We start from the raw sequence: 18,089 nt of genomic DNA on the forward strand, positions 1-18,089 counted from the left end.
CCCAGTCGAAGTTTAAATTTAAGCACAGATAAATATTCAATTTTTAAAAAAGTTTTGTGGAGGTTAATAATTTGGCCACGCTCCTAAATTTTTGTTTATTCGAATTAAAAAATGCTCATTTATTAATACACACATAATTTATAATTTGTATAGCTGTCGATGCCTTTAAAAAGGAAATTGTTTCCGAAACAATCTTACGGCGCCTACTTAACCAAGATATTATCCATGCCATCAAGTGCAAGGGTAAAAGCAAGGATGATCCTCGTTTGTTTATTTATCAACAATCAAAGCCTGTGGATTTCTTCGTACTTATTTTAGAAGGTCGTGTAGAAGTGACCGTCGGTAAAGAGAACTTACTCTTCGAAAGTGGTGCATTTACTTATTTCGGTACCGCAGCACTACAACCAAATGTCGTTGTTGGTAAGTAACAAAAATTAACTTAGCTTTTAGATTTCATTCATAATTGTTTATTTATTCACATTTTTTTAATGCAAAAGATTCGCCCACTCAACAACTACGTGGTTCTATTCAGTCATTGAACATCGATGCGAAGATTCGTCAGACATTTATACCTGACTATTCGGTGCGTGCAGTCACTGATGTGGTTTACATCGCTATAAAACGTAGCCTTTACTTAACTGCCAAGAAAGCGACACTTTTGGAAAAGACCCGTAAGAGTGGCATTGAACTGAACAGTGAAATCACTGATGATGAAGTCGAAAGGGTAAGTTTAAATATTCATTTATAGTTCGAGAATTTCTTTATAAAATGTATATAAACGAGGATACCTAGTAGTAAGACTTATAAATATAATTTTTACATTAATGAAAATAATTTAATTAAGACAGTTTAAGTTTAGTCGTTGCTGGGGGGAATACTTTCCGTTCCTGCCGTAACGTTGGGACAGTGAGTTGAGTGTGGGCACATGAATACGGGAATTATTATTTTAGTTTGAAAAAAAAAAAAACGAAAATATTAATATTTTTGTTGAACTTGCTCTATTTCAAAGAAGTAAATTCGTTTATAGAGGAAAACGTTTATTTTAAAAATATCAAACAAAGAAAGAGCAACAAATGTTGCAAAAGATAATATGAATTTTATTATTATGAATTATATAAAACGCAAAAAATTAGTAAAAATTAAGAACAACATTTTTGTATAGGATTTTCTGTAGCATATTTACGCTTGCAAGGTCCAGCAGTTGCCCCTTGGCAGGCAATGGCAAACCTCCGAGTGTATTTCTGCCATGAAAGAGCTCCTCATAAAAACCATTTGCTGTTCGGAGTCGGCTTAAAATTGTAGCTCCCTCCATTTGTGGAACAACATCCAGACGCGCGCCACAAATAGGAGGAGGAGCTCGGCCAAGCACCTAACAGAAGTGTACGCGCCAATTATTTAAGTTTTATTTAAAGGACCAGCAGTAGGCTAGCATCAGCTGACGATCCCAACGTCCTTGATATCTTTTTTTCTCAGTTTTGTCAAAAACTAATACGGTTTTCGAAGGCCTCCAAACTTACTCTTTATTATATTAAAATTGAATGGGCTACGCACCTTAAAATTTTCTTAAGGTTCTGTCTAAAAAGTTGAAAATTTGTATGATAATTTTTTTTAATTTGTAAAGTTCTTGTGAATTTTGTACAAAGTTGGTAGCTTTGAGTCGTACGGTTTTTTTTGTAGAATGCTCTCTAATTTTATAAAGCAAAGACATAGAAATTAAATACAAAAACAATTCTTAAAACTTAGTACCTAATCCGGCGCAATCCTATTATTTTGAACTCGTACATACCAATATAAATATGAATTCAGGTGTAAAATCTCGGATAACGATAAGTATTTGACTCGTTATATTTCGAAAAGGACACGTTAAAGAGGATAGTTTAGTAAAAACGTGTATTTTTTACAGAACTATTTGTCATGAGAATCAGAGTCCATTTAAAGAAAATAATTTATAAGCTGAGTAATTTGCGCCGCAAAAAGAGTTTTATTTGCTCTTTTTTGTTATCAAATCATGATCTAATGAATTAATTGATAAGTTATTTTTTACAATTCGCCCCAGCAAAGTGGCAGTTGACGCACTTTATATACTAGGTTGTTCCATAAGTTTTGCGGTTCGATAAGAGAGGGCGCCTAAATTTTCCTGTTATGTTGGCACAATCTTCAAATTAACGTATGCGCAGTTTCATTTCAATCTGTCTATTCAGTCTTTGTTTACAAGCCATTTAGTATCGGTCTGTCAGAGTTGGGAAAAAATGAAATATCGCTCAGTGATTTATTTTTTTTGGAAGGTTTTAAAGCTAACGAAATTTACGAACGAATGTTGAAAGTGTATAAGGACTTTTCGCCATTAATTAGTGGAGTAGAAAGATGGATGCTGAATTTAAACGTAGTCGTACAATCCTTGAAGGCGATCCACGTCAAGCACGTCCAACCAGAGCAGACAGCAACAACACCAGAAATCGTAGAATAAATACAGGATGTCGTATTGGAAAATCGTTGAGTGACTGAAAAAGATGTAGAGAAGCCCTAGGTATCTCATTGGGCAGTGTAAGCAATATTTTCATTGAAGTATTGGGTTTCAGAAAGCTGTGTGCACAATGGGTGCCGCATTCATTCGCTAACAATGGAACAGAAATGCATTCAAAAGCGACTTTCTCAGCAAGGTTAAGACTGTTTTCAAAAGGATAAAGCGGATTTTGTACGTCGATTCATCATTAAGAATAGGGATTGAGTCCATCACCACGATCCTAAATTAAAACAAGTGACTAAAGAGTGGTATGAGTTGCTGTCCAGAAATCAGCCAAGAAGGTGTTAGCATCAGTTTTTTTGAGATGCGAAAGGAATTTTGTTTGTGGATTACTTGCAAACTGATAAAAGCAGAATTTATTTTTTTATACTATTGTAACCTTTTAGACCAGCTGAAGGAAAAAAATCGTGAAAAAAATCTCATTTTGCTAAAGGAAAAAGAGCATTTTGACCATGACTAAAATCCATGAATTAAAGTTCGACAAGTTTGAGCACCGACCATATTCACCAGATTTGACCCTTAGCGACGTCTATCTGTTTCCAGATCTAAAAAAAATTAATGTAAGGAAAGCGTTTTTCATCAAATGATGAGGTCATAACAGCCGTGGAAGCGTATTTTGCAGATTCTGACTTCAGGGATGGAATTCATAAATTAGTGGAATCTCGTCTAACAACAAGTCTATTGATGTTCAGGGAGACTATACTGAATAATAAAGTGTATGTCAATCCAAAAAATTGTGTTTTTCTTATCGAACTGCAAAACTTATTGAACAACCTAGTATTATGACAATTTGGCTTGTTAAAATGGCAAACTATTCAAAGACATCCGTTTACTTGGACGCAGATATCCCTTTCTTTCTCATATCAACCGAGCAAAGTAATTAAATATTTAGAACTTTTTCAAATTTTTAAATAATTCATCAGCTAAATTAATTAAATTGTTAATTTGCTTGGATCCTTTTAACTTGCTTTCTACTTTTTTTCTCTTTTTGTATTGTAGTTATTACATTCGGTGACCGAAGATGAAATAAGAACACGCCACAATCATAAGACATCAGGAGTAACCGGTAGCAACACGGCCTCACCATCATTAAATGTTAGTACTGCAGTGTTTGCGTATATCTTGTGTATTATATTTTAAAAACAACTAAAATTTATTCATCGACAGGACGTATCATTACAGAGTCATAGTAATGCACCGCCGCCGCACAATTTGCATAGCAGTAGTAGTGGTGAAGTCTTGGATGTGGGCTCTTTGAGTAGCCAAGTTACATCGGATCCAGTAAATGATCACTCAGATCACAATGGCGAGCGGGAGAATGTCGCTACTACACCACTTTTGCCTAAGCCTAGCGATATTGCTAACAACAAATAACAACAAACCTAACAACCAACGCTGTTAACTCAAAAGTGTACATACGCATAAGAGTAGAGAAGTAGCAAGGCATTGATGCTTGTTGGTTTGTCTGTTTTCTTTTTTGGTTCTAGATATCACAGCGTATTAAAAATCCTCATGCACGCTCCATTTACCACCGTCAACGTTTTTACCACCATCGACATAAAGCGTAACATACACCAGCATACATTTAGAGTGCGGATTTCAGTGTCACCTCTTCCAATATATCGTACATACCAATACAAATATGTACTTAATTACAATACGACTAATACCTGCGCATGTTAATGTAACACTTTACCAGTATCGTTGTCAACTACCGCAAGATAATTACTCTTTTACTTGTTATACTTATCCTTTTACTATGCAGCGTAACTTTTGTAACTCTATAAAATGTTCAGATTTATTTAGATTTCTCTGAACACGCCGTCACGCTCTAGTTTTCGTTCTTTAAAATTAGCTTAAGCGTAAAATCTAATAATAATCAAGATGAATCAATTAATTAAAAATAATAATGCGAAAAAATTTCGAGAGATACACAAGAAATATATTACGTGCATACATATTTTTTCAACTAAACCTAATGGAGCATGTAAAAGAGAATATTTTTTTAAAACCAGATGTATGTAGAAGACAAAACAATAAGTAAAAAAAAAACAATAACTATGACAAAAGCATTTTCAGAAAGTGCTGATAACATAAAGAAAATTTAATTTTACACTCTTACGATTGCATCGAGAAATTGTGCTTTTGACTAAACTTCCAACGACATTTTGGCATAGCGTAGGCTCAATTTCACAAGTGGCATGTTGGGCATCGCCTCTGAGTTCGAAATATTTCCTCCCCAGCAACTCTAATAGAAAAAATCCAACGGCGTTAAATCGAATGTTACTGGTAGCCAATTTACATTGTCGTGACGTAGGATAGCGACATTTTCAAACCGTCTCCACAAAACTCTCATCTTTGCAGTAGTAGATTTTCACACATTCTTTGTGATGTGGCTCAGTATAATTTTCCATAATTAAGCCGCCTCTATATTCAAGCATAACATTTCTGTCCAGAGTTAAATGCGGTCACCAATATTAGCGTACTTATATTAGTTTTAATAGCGTGTCAATCGATTCTAAAAACGTCATACTTTTTTCTGTTTTTTCTGTTTAAAGTGTTACAATAAAAAAAAAAAAAAACAAAGTTAGTTAAGCGGTCAGCAAAAGTCATAATCTTATACATGTGAATTATCTCTTACGTGCGTCTTTTAAAACATTTCATGTCGATACGAGTGACAACACAATAATATATTATACATACATACGCTTACATACATATACGTATATAGACATGTATCTCATTGACGTTATATCTGAAAATGCCTTTGTCATAGATTAAATCAGTAATACGATCGTAAACGAAGGACCAGTTAGGAGATATGCCTATCAAGTTAAACCAAAAACAGAACAATTTTAATGAAAAAAACTAACTTCTGGTCGGTCAAAAAACGTATGTATGTAATAATGTTTGAAAATTATACCTCAGTACGTACATTGTGACGTACGTCAAATAATACCTAATGTACTTAAGAGCGATGTGAAACAAAAGCAAATACAAAAAAACAAAACAAAAAAAGAACAAATGTGGTAGTATTGTATGTATCCCCCCTCCTCACGTCTAATTAAAAAAATTATAACTTACGCACTATTGCAGAAAAACTATTTTTTGCTATTATCGGCCTCGTGTTATTGTCGATGTTGAAGGTTTGTTATTGGCCAACAAACAACGTCGATGTTATACATACATACATACATACATGCATGCAGACATAAAAGTTTTGTTCAATGCCACATATGCTGTTTTATATATTAACTTAAGAGATTTGTTACTGGCGTTTATCTACTATATATATATATATGTATATACAAATATGTATTTAAGAACAAAGAGCGCTTTTATTTAATTTAGTTTATATTATTTTTGTACGGAAGTTAAAAACTTCCTTACTTGTTGTCCATTTAATTATGTTAAAATTCAAATTATACTGAAAGTAAATCTATTATTGCAAGAAATTAACAATTTTACGTAAACTTTCACGAATTTAAGTCATTCAACGTAAAATATATAATATATTTGCTAAAAAGAGTTGCAAACCCTTCAAGCGCTTCCTTAACTTCTCGTTTTAAAAACTTGCATACATACTATCGATTTAAAAAAGGTAAATGAATAAAATTAATTATTCTGAAGTGTAAACGATTCGTTTTTTTTTTTTGTTTGTTAATCCTGGATCACTAAGAATTCGTCTAAGGGGTTAGGGGTAGTCAGAATTTTCAAAAAATAGAATGTTTTTTTGCATTATCTTAAAGTATAATATCTTAAAAATATTGGCCCCTATTATGAGCAACATTCGATCTTCGACTGTAGTCGAAAGTGCTGATCGAACGAATTTTCATTTTGTATTATGGTGCTCATTCGTTGAAGAATAGGACTATTGTGAATTTCGATCGCTCGACGCATTTACAATAGATAATTTTTTCTCAGCTGATACAGCAAATCAACATAAAAGACAACCCGATTGTGTTGAAATTCTTTGCTAACATTATTTTTAAAAGTTAAAAAAAGTATTTTTTGTGAAAATGAGTACAACGGAGTTGTGGTTCGACGATTCATCGGACGATGAAAGATTAGTGGAATTAGCTAGAAGTAGAAAACAGTTGAGGGGCGCATCCAACCCCCTAGAAATGGCTTCCACTGAGTACGCTTAGAATTTTCAAAATGTGTTGACGTACTTAATATTACAGAAATTTCCTTATAGATTTTTAAAGAACTTTAGATTATCTAAAGAGGCGTTTACGAACCTACTGTCCAGTACAGAAAACCAGTTGCAGCAGTGCACCCGAGCCAAATCCATTCAAAATATTTTAAAGCTAGCCACAGTTCTGCGATTTTATGATCAGGGATCGTACCAATTGAGTATTGGTAATGAAGGTATGCTAGGACTTGCTCAAGCCACTGTGTCTGTTGTGCTATCGGAAATAATAGATGTCCTGGAAAATTATATTTGCCAAAGATGGATACAATTTAGTAGTACAGAGGCTGATCTACAACAAAGAAAAGCACATTTTTATAGCAAATACAGCATAAGAGATGAAATCTCTTGAACATTATAGAAAAATCTAAAAAGTATTAAGAAGAAACCTTTACGCCACAGTTTCTGTTTTATTTTTGTTATAAATTTTCTTTATTCAATTATTCGTCATTCGAAAAAAATATGTATTTCAGTTCCTCTACGTATTTCAGCCCATACCTGCCAAGGGAAAATAAAAATGTATTTCTATAAACATCACAAAAAAAAACCATTATTAACCTTAATCCATTTTGCTGCCGTTCTAACTGGTGGTCCCAAGCAATTCAGCTCCGTTGTAAATTCCTCCCATTTTTTTGCTGCATGAACTTTGGTGCAAATCTCTTTTGCGAATTGTGGATTCTCTTCCATTAATGAAACTAGCCTTTCTAATTGCTGTTTGGAACTCACGACTTTCGACCTGCATAAAATTAGCAAAATTAGTATATATTTATTATTTTGTTACTATAAAACCATAAATAATCGAAAACAACTTACATTTTAACAAGTTTACCCACAATACGCAACACAGTCGAAAGCAAAATTGCATTCGACTCTAAATTCGGTATTCAACGAAAATTTCGACAGGGCTGCACCGCTCATAATACCAAATTGACATTCGATTTTCGATCTTCGACAACCAACGAATATCGAAGATCGAATGCAACTCATAATAGGGGCCATTGTGTGAAAACTTTAAGTCAATCCGACAAATACTTTTCCAGTTATTCAACAATTGATGGATGCTGCACGTATGAAAGTGGCAGATAAGCGCGCTAACGATAACACTCGAGAAGGTTGAATGTTACGTAGGCAAAAGCAAATCGATATTTTGGAAGCTGCTATGACGGCCAAAGAAGCGGCTGGATCTTTATTCGCTGCCCTATGTCTATGTCGTCCTAAAGTTCATACAGCTCATCGTTCCATCGCCTGCGATATTCGCCGTTGCCAACGTGCAAAGGTCCAAAAATCTTGCGCAGAATCTTTCTCTCAAACACTCCAAGCGTCGCTTCATTGGATGTTGTTATCGTCCACGCTTCTGCGCCATATAATAGGACGGCATCATTCTCGAGCCTTATAAAGTGTTAGTTACCACTCAACTGCTTACTTGGTCCAAAGTAGCATTTGTTGGCAAGAGAGATTCTACGTTGGGTTTCAAGGCTGACATTATTATCAGTGTTAATGCTGGTTCCTGAATAAACGAAGTCTTTTACAACCTCAAAATCATAACTGTCAACGGTGATGTGGGTGCCGATACGCGAGTGCACCGACTGTTTGTTTCATGACAGGAGGTACTTCCTTTTGTCCTAGTTCACCATCAGACCCATTGGCTTAGCTTGTTTGTTCAATCAATATCATCGGCATACGCCAACAATTGTACGCTATTATAAAAAATTGTGCCTGAGCGATTAAGTTCTGCGGCTCGCACGATCTTCTTTTTTTCTTAATTTACACTCATTTATTTAAATTAAAAAAAAGGAAACGTAAAAATATACTAGTTTTTAATTTGTAGTCTATGAGACAAATGATTAGTGACAGAGTAACACTGATTTAAGTTTAGTGATCTAGGGTTAAAATAGTAGTAGGTCGAAATTTTACTTGATCAGATGAAAGGGAAGAACCATATGCCCAAGTAAATAATCTGATCTATTCAAAAGCAGCCGCAGGCGATAGTGAAAATAGTGTATCGTAATGTGGTTGTTGTGGCAGTTAATCAAGCCCGGTGCGGATAGTCACAGATCTGCATTGTCATCTCATCAAACAGTGGGTCCAAAAAACATTCTTTTTCTACAAGTTGGGTCCAAAGTAAAAAGAGTGTTAGGTGAGTGGGTTTAAGTGGGCACATAGAATAGGTGGTTAGTGTGGCGTCATACTTTCTCATGCCGAGCATATGTTGAGTATATCGGGATCGATTCTATATAGGTAGGAGCTTAACCTACTTCAATATCCTGAACGCAATTGTGCCAAGATGACGCGGATCTCACGAGACAGCCGGAGCTTTTCGTCTGCGATGGGTGGTGGTTGGACTCCGATAAAGGCATGCAAGTTAAGCCGCTGAAATTGTGAATGTTGTGATGATGTTATGATATTATGATGCCAATACTGTAACAGCTAATTAGTGCAATTTTAGTTTCGTCGATTCCCTTCAGTAAAGATGCACCTCACACAGGCGGGTCCGTTGTCGAAAATGCCGATAAAATCACAGAAATAATCGAAGTTGTCCGGTATGTTAGTAGTCGTAGTATCGCTCAGGAGCTAAAGATCCGATCATAAAATAGTTTAAACCATTCGCGCAAAAATTTCAAGCAAACATAATGGATTTCTTTTTCCCCAAACAAATATTGAATATTAACAGAAATCTGACACAAAATCCTTACATCTCTGTTATTCGAAAATGCAATGTCAGGCATGAAACAAATCAACATAGGAGTCAGTGTAGACCAATTAACAGACTCAATAGTCCTGTCTTCAACCTTTAAAGAAGAATAAATTTAAAAAATTATAAGAGGTGACAATAAGCCCCTCTTCCTCGAAGACGGATAAACTCAAAATACACCATTCAATCATTAACGGCAAGTATAAAGTATATATATATAGGTAGCACTTACACCTGTTTTTTGGCTGTTTGACCGAGCTCCTCACCAATTTGTGGTGTGCGTCTTCATGTACTTTCACAAATGGTGGGTCCTACAACTTGCTTTTTATGAGGAGCTTTTCACGGCAGAAATACGCTCAGGAGTTGTCCATTGCCTACCTATGGGCGGACGTGTTAAAAAAAACGTTTTCTATCATTCCGGCCATTACGAAATGGTAGTCACGCACCAACCCTTTTGTCTAAGCCAGTGCCAAGTCGTTGTAGGCTGGTCAAATACTTATTTTTTATAGATATTTTTTAAGAATTTTTTTTTTTTTTTTAAGAAAATAAAATGCGATCGTTTTGATTTTGTAGTATGTTATTATTGACATCAAGTAGTATACAAAAGCAATTATTTTTTGACATATTTTTTGTAGTAAAGTAGATTCTAGCTCTTCAAAACATCTGAAACGAAAAAATTTAACTGATTATTATTCTGCAGGCTTGTCATTCTGGCAGGTGCCACAATGCCACAATGGGAAATTTGTTTTGAAAAATAACAAAATGGCGGACTTTTGAAAAAAAGGTATATTTTTCGGGTGGAAATCAGTCTGTAGTACGGAAAGTTACGACTGAAAAGAAACGAAAGTAGCACCTGCCAAAATGACAAGTCTACAGAATAATAATCAGTTAAATTTTTTTGATTCAGATATCCTGAAGAGCCAAAATTCTGTTCACAAGCCACTTATCTTTTGTGACCACCTTTTGCCTTGACTATGGCCTTGAGACGGTCCAAAAATGAATCGCAAAAGCTGCCCGAATGTGAGTTGCAGGTATTTTGACCCACTCGCGTCCAATGGCTTTTTTCAGCGCCTCGAGACTGGTGAATCTTTTGTTCGTATCGTGCTCTCCAAAATGACCCAAAGAGAATAATCCATCGAGCTTTGTGAGATGGTGTCGAGTCCTGTTGAAACGTCCACGGTCTGCCACTGAAATGTTTGTATGCTCACGGCTTCAAAGCAACAAGAAAACTTTCCCGATAATATTTCGCATTTACCTTGACGCCAAGCTCGATGAAAACGATTGGAGAGCACCCATCTGCGGTTACAGCGGCTCAAATCATTACCTGTGGCGGGTACCGCCTCCTGGTGGCCAATCGATGAGTCAAATTTTCGTATGAACGGTCGGTCAAATGAACCGTATCGTTTTGCGAGTTTACGAACTACTCAATTTGAAAAATTTTTTCGTCAGAAAGCACAATGCTCGGAAATTTACCGCTTTCGGCCAAGCGAAGCAACTCCTTCGCTCTCTCAAGTCTGACTTGTTGCTACTTTGGCGTGAGATCATGCGCCTTTTGGATCTTGTAAGGCTTGACTTTGAGATCAATTTTCGGTATGCGGCGGACGCTACGGTCAGATATTTTTATTTTTTTTTGCCATTTGATTTGCACTTCGTCGGGCATTTCGCTCAAATTGCTTATTCGCGTTTTTTCGCGATCAGTATCATTGTAACGAGTCATTTTGCGATAATCAAAAACTTTATTTACTTTAAGGTGCTCGAGCTCACGAACAATCGCTGGTTGTGATTTTCCATCCAAATATAATGTAATAAAACCTGTAAGTAGGTTTGAAATCCATTATTGATTTTCTTTTTTCGCGTTTACCGTGCATCAGCTTGGCGAGCGGTCTGAAGTTGGTTACACTTCGAGCACCGGACAATGTAATTCAAAAATGCTGAAATTAGTAAACTCCTTTGAGGAGATCAAATCTCTTGGCTGGGCAGGTAACATTTCTCTGATCTGGGTTACAGGGCACAGGAACATAGAGGAAATTGAAATTGCTGATGAGCTTGCCAGGAAGGGTACTGAATTGGCCTCACAGACCTCCTACAGGGGAACTGTACAAATTATTTCTCAGCAAAGCGCAGAAAAGATGGAGCTCCATTTCTTCATGTGCTATTTCGAAAACCCTTTGGCTCCAGTACAATATACGAAGGACTCAGAAAGTCCTTTGGACTCCTCGCCATTCAATTTTCAAACTCGTAGCTGTGTTTACCGGTCACTAGACGATCGGCACACACGCAGAAAAGCTAGAGTTACCATTTAACCCCCATTGCAGAAGCTGTGGGGGCCTTTAACAGAAGGAGATTGTTGAGCACTTTCTCTGTAAATGTCCGGGTTTGGCAGCTATACGACGAAGATCACTGGGTGCTCCTTTCTTCGAAAGTCTGGGGCAGTGCGCCAACCTAAATCGCATCAATCTACTCCTTTACATCAGCAGCTCTGGCTGGCTGTACATATCTGCCTGTTAGAGGTCTCATAATGGTATCAAAACGGAGCTTCAGTGCTACTCGAGAAGTGCCAGACTGGCACTTCAACCATTTCCCCTACCTACCCCCAACAACAATTGAAATACTGATGGAAAAAGTGGAAAATTCAAAACGGCTGTCCATTCCATAGTGTGCCCTCCAGGCACATTCTGCTGAATTAAGTTTTCTAATTTGCATAGAATGTGACCAGAGCGTTCGTTCAGCAGTTTTTAATATTGGAAACATTTTTCCAACAGAAAAACAGGCGGAAGCGATAAAAACTACCAAACACAAGTGAAGGCCAAGTCCATCTCCAACTGATCTTTCCAACGCAGGGGAGGTCTTCCTCTGCTATCACCAGCTGGAACCGCATCAAATACTTTCAGAGCCGGAGCGTTTGTATACATTCGGACAACATGATCCAGCCAACAAAGCCACTCTCAATTCGCCTTGGATTTTGCTAGTTATCAATTATCTAGTACGCGAACTGACCTGAAAACAAGTACGAGCTCTAAAATGAACAAATAAATCGTGATTTAGAACACCAAAACTAAAACTAAATAGGTTAATTCTCATATATACTCTCACCCAAAATCGAGAACCTGTCTGACTAGTTGCTTTTTCTGTACTTTTTGGAGTAGTCTTAAAGTACGTTCACATATGCATTTAATTACCAATAAATCCACAAAATTTGTCTACCCGTTCACATATGGCAGATTACCTGTAAAATTGACAATCAGCTGTCAATACTGTTGTGAAAGATTTTTCTTCATAGAAATTATTTTGGTGGAATATTTCTGTGTTTTTGGTTTGAAAAATTATTATTATTATTAAATGCGCAATTGGCTGCTAAAAATAAACGTTGGAGGAAATCCGTAAGCGACGTTTACTGAGGTTGCAAAAAATGATTTATAATAAGCAATAAGAGAACAAAACGTTTATGGACACACGCTTTTTTCTGTAAAATGTATCCATAATTAATAATATTTAACAAAAATTTTATTACAATTATGTTTACACACCTGTTTTCTTTGCCGGCGCCCATTTCATTGAGTTTTTATTTTAACGTTTTATCTCGCTTTTAATTACGGATTGGGAGTTAAGCACGAAACCAGTAGATCATCTACTTATATGTGAACGTATTATTACCCAGTGATTTGCACATTTTTGTATATTAGGCACAAAAACATTAATGTTTTATACCCAGTCTATTTCTTATTGTTTCACAAAATATTACATAAAATATTTTTTAGAATGCATTGCAAAGTTCCAAATGTGCATGCAAACGCCATATTCAGTTTAGCATTCGTGTTCTAAGTCATAAGTCATGTTAAGTAAAGTCTTTACATTTATTAAACACAAATTTGTAAGAACATCTACAAAATCTTATTTGTTATTTTTGAGTAGATAAAAATAAAATGTTCTTATCACTTATACAAAAACCATGTTAACAAACTTTGATTAGCCTGGTTAAGAATTCATATAAATGATTTGTTAATAAGTAAAAGTAATTAATGAATGATTGCATTGTGATCGGCGGAAAATATTTTTTGATAATAAACGAGCAAAGAAATATAAAAATATTGTTGCAATAAAATGTAATTTAATGGCGTTAATAGGTTTTGAATTGACTACATATTTAATTTCCAGATAAATTCATGCCGACATCGATATTTATTATTATATTATTATATTTATTTTTTTTTTTAAATACTTATTTCGCTATTAGAACTAGTGTTCGAAATAATAGCAGTGATATATAAAAAATAAAAAAAAACTTTGATATTGTCTTAAATGCATATAAAGACTGACATTTTAAACTTTAAATATGACAAAATAATTTGTGCGTAAAACGGGAAAATCATTAAAAATCTACTTTTCTAATGAAAATCATACAACTTTACGCCATACCTGCTCAGCTAACCGGCAAACAAATTTCTAAATAAAAAAATTGAATACCAAAAACTGAAACAAAAAAATAATAAAAAGCCCTTCTAGATCACTGTTAGGAAAACTGACACCTTTGACAGATTAGATTCAAATATATTAAAATTACAAAAAATGACTAGTCAATTAATGATGGAATAGTTTAAGATCTTAAGCAGCTAAAATCGTCTCATTTGGTTCTAATTGACGCAAGTAAAGCATTCGTCATTCATGAAACAGCAAAATAATAGAAAAAGGATTTCTAATAGCGGTCGGCTCTCGGCAGGTAATGGCAAGCCTCCCATTTGTCATTCGGAGTCGGCTTAAAACTGTAGGTCCCTGCATTAGTGGAACAACATCAAGACGCGCGCCACAAATAGAAGGAGGAGCTCGGCCAAACACCTAACTGAAGTGTACGTGCCAATTATTATTTTGTTAAGCATTCGGAAATCGGCCAACAGTCGATTCTACATTACCTTATATCCAGCCAAGGAATGGGGAATATTTTATGCTGTGATACAACAACAAAAATATCAGTTTTTTGCTCCCAGACACCCAGAATTTCCCTAAAATTTTTGCTGAATGTTCTATGCTGTTATATCTACTACAAAAAAGGATTGCTGGTCCTTTATTGTTTAAAAAATTAACCCTCCTTTGGGCAGCCGTGTATGACCAGACTTTTTCGACTTTGAACGTGAATTTAACATATTTCTATTATAGCTAACGAATTTAGCTTCCAGGTAACTTCCTCAAAAATTTAGTTTTCTATCGATTTATGGATATAACATTTTAAAAAGGATCCTCGAACAGGACGAAAAAAGGCCAGACACGGGTGTCCAACCGAAGGCTTTAAAAAAGTTGCCCAACGGAGGGTTAAATAAAATATCATAAAATGGGTTGATATTTAGCTTTTAAAACAGCTTTAAATCAACCACACAAATTTCCATTAAGATCTGCATTCTTCATGTCAGTGCACAAGGCTCAAGATCAAGCTAGAGAATTTGTGTGCGCGTCTTAAAACCCATATTTTTAACACTTATGCACTTACATATGTGTGTGCATTCATATGGCTTGACATAAAATTTCATTCGAATATTTAAAAAATTTTCACGAGAATAGCTATTTTAAATACTTTACTACTACTAAGAAGTTAGTCTTCGCAACTTTTAATTTTTGCACTGAAAACTCAAATCTATAATCCATTTTCAAATTATTTAGTCATTCACGGACATTTTTGTTACATTCAAAGACACATTTTTTTTACATTCAAGGACACGTTGTTGAATGCTAATTTAATTGTGGTGAAATTTTAAACTGATTTTAGCCCCGCAAAATTGAGCTTTTAAGTTTAGCTGGAAAGCAGGTTAACCCTTGCGATCGGCAAATTTCTCTGATGGGAGTGCCAGCTAGCTTTTAGCAGTTCTTCCTCCTTTAGTGATTTAAAGTAAATAAATATATGGATATTAGAACAAACACAGATCGTTGAAACTGATTTATTGTGTTTCTTTTTTCTGAAGTTTAGATTTTGTAAACTCTACTGATCACGGAAATTTTTTCTTTTCTCTTATGGTGCTCACACTCACACACGTAAACGTAGGCCCATACGCCCGTATCAGCTGACACGATGAAACAACGATCTACGATAACGATACGAAACGGAACGGTGGTGAGAATTCATTTACATGGGGCTCTCATTAGTTTCATCGTGTCAGCTGGTACAGGCGTACATTTACGTTGGTGAGTGTGAGCACCATTAATGACATCTTGCCATTACGCCGACTTGCAAATGCATCTACCGCAAAGGGTTAAACTTGCACTAAAAAACTAAAACTAAGAAGTATATCCCATTTGATGTCCACAGGTTTTTTTTTTTTTTTAATTAAAAAATTACTAATAATAATAATACTAATACTTTGAAAATTAGGCGGAAACTATATTGCAAATAGCTTTCGTTTAATATCCGTTATGTGATTTTTATTTACTTTTTGAATAATTTGAAAAATGTGGTCATATTATAAGAATGGTATAGGGATGCTGCTCCTAAAAAATAAAGCTTGATATATTAAAAAGATATTTGAGGCCGTTTCCGATAAACCCAGGACTATACATATGCACATATATTGTTACATATACTGTAAGAATTTTTCGTTTAAAATTGATCAAGTTTTCAGAATGGTGATGAACCATTAGATTAAGAGAAATATGTGACACATGTGTGTGTTTTTAAAGTGCGTCCAATATCAGACCGTTAACTGGCTCTCAGCGAATTTGACAGAATCTGCTGATAGGCTGACGAAACCTTGGTGAAAGAGTTATCATTCGTGGGACGAAAAAGGGGATGCAAAAAAAAATCACAGTCTCCGGCGAAGTCGTCTCGTTGTACGAGGATGTGAATTCGTGTGAAACGAGTGGGCAGAAATCGCCTGCCGAGGGCCTCGCACAATTTTGTTGTTCACCAATGCTAATGGCCAAACCTGGTAAATCTATCATCCTACCATATCAATATCAACATCCTACAATAACCATAATCATACTGGCGCGTTAGATACAAAATGCTTTACTTCATATTATGCTGGAAATCATGTCATGGCTGGCTGGCTCAGTATGCTGGTCTCAATCTCAACGAAAATCTTTCGACCCATGTCAAGAAAATTATGAGCAAGACGTACTCCATAAATTTATAAGATTTGTGGGATACAGTGAGCGCATGCAAGTAAAATCAATTCTGTCAAAACACGCACACGCCCGTTCGATTCGCTGCTCTCTCCTCACTAACAGTCATTCTATAAAATATTTTTTGTTTACATAAATATAATTTAATGTTTCTTCATTGAATTAATTTTTACTTTTACCTAAAAAAGCATTGAATTCATTTTACATAATTGAAATTGTTCATTGCATATATCAGTGCTTGTGCCAAAAGCGGAAAAGTGCATACTGTCAGCGTCAAAAGAAAGTGTACGCCACATATTGATAAGTTTTGACTGTTTATTTATTTATTTTTCAATTTCGATTAATTTATTTTTTATAAATGTAGTTCATACTATAACAAGAACCATATAAAACAAAGCTTCGAACTTTGTATGAAATTCGGCAAATTTTACATACAAATTTCCAACCTTTTACTCAGAATTTTTAGAGTAATTTGAAGTAAAGTTGCGAACTTTGTATAAAATTCGGGAAAATTTTAATCACAATTTCAAACTTTTAGAAAAATTTAGAATTTTTCGAAAAATTTTGGGTATGCAGTTTTATAGATCATTGAATTTTAGTATAACAAAGTGCAAGTTTCAAGTCATAAATCGGGTTGATTTTTTACAATTTTTTCTGCTGACGGTTTTGGGTGTTTTTTTCCATATAAAAAAATGTGGAGTAGGCGTTAAATGGAAAATGAGCAAGACCGCAATAGAAAAAAATTCTCAAAAATCAGTGTGATTTTTCACCTACTTGAAACCTGCACTTTACTATACCAAAATTTAATATTTAATAAATAAAAAATTTGAAAATTTGATGAAAATTTGCCGAATTTTTTTAAATTTTATACATAGCTCGAAACTTTGCTCTGTACGGTTCTTGTTGTATAAAGTATATTTTTATGAAAGAATAATTAAAATTACAAAATAAATAAAAAAATAATTGAAATTGCAAAATAAATAAAAAATAATTGAAATTACAAAATAAATAAAAAAATAATTGAAATTACAAAATAAATAAAAAAATAAATGAAATTACAAAATAAATAAAAAAATAATTGAAATTACAAAATAAATAAAAGAATTATTCAAATTACAAAATAAAAAAATAATTGAAATTACAAAATAAAAAAATGCTTAGTCAAAATTTATCAATATCATCAATATCGTACACTTTCTTTTGACGCCGACAGTATGTACAATATGTACATTTGTATGTGTTTGAAGGGTGATTATTTTTTCAGTTATTTAAAAATAAATGAACTAAAAGGAATAAAAAATTAGAACTCTTTTAATAAATATTACTCTTCCATCTAAATTTCAACTATATATTTTACTGCTGTTATTTCGCACACATTGTACGATACTTTCCGTGAATGATCATGATCGGGGGGTTATTTTATAGGACGGTATGAAAAGCAAGGTCGGCACTGTTTATCTATCATTCCCACGCAGTCGGGTCTACGTTACCGGGATGACGCGGAGTTATATTCATGAATGAACATCACTTCAGTAACACTCCTCAAAAACGAGTGCGGAATCTTTTTTGTTGTTACA

At 34.7% G+C, this 18,089-nt stretch overlaps 1 protein-coding gene across 1 annotated transcript in view; it reads left to right on the forward strand.

The window, feature by feature from the left end:
• LOC129247119 (unextended protein) overlaps window positions 1–6,160 on the forward strand; it is a 42,306-nt gene extending 36,146 nt beyond the window's left edge. Inside the window, exons 7-10 of the mRNA XM_054886058.1 lie at window positions 154–420; window positions 498–724; window positions 3,524–3,619; window positions 3,692–6,160. Coding sequence (XP_054742033.1) covers window positions 154–420; window positions 498–724; window positions 3,524–3,619; window positions 3,692–3,898 — 797 coding nt within the window. The 3' untranslated portion in view covers window positions 3,899–6,160. The remainder of the gene's footprint in view (window positions 1–153; window positions 421–497; window positions 725–3,523; window positions 3,620–3,691) is intronic.
• Window positions 6,161–18,089: the final 11,929 nt, after the last annotated feature.

This window comes from Anastrepha obliqua, chromosome 5, assembly GCF_027943255.1.
Source record: "Anastrepha obliqua isolate idAnaObli1 chromosome 5, idAnaObli1_1.0, whole genome shotgun sequence".
Taxonomy (NCBI): Eukaryota; Metazoa; Arthropoda; class Insecta; order Diptera; family Tephritidae; genus Anastrepha; species Anastrepha obliqua.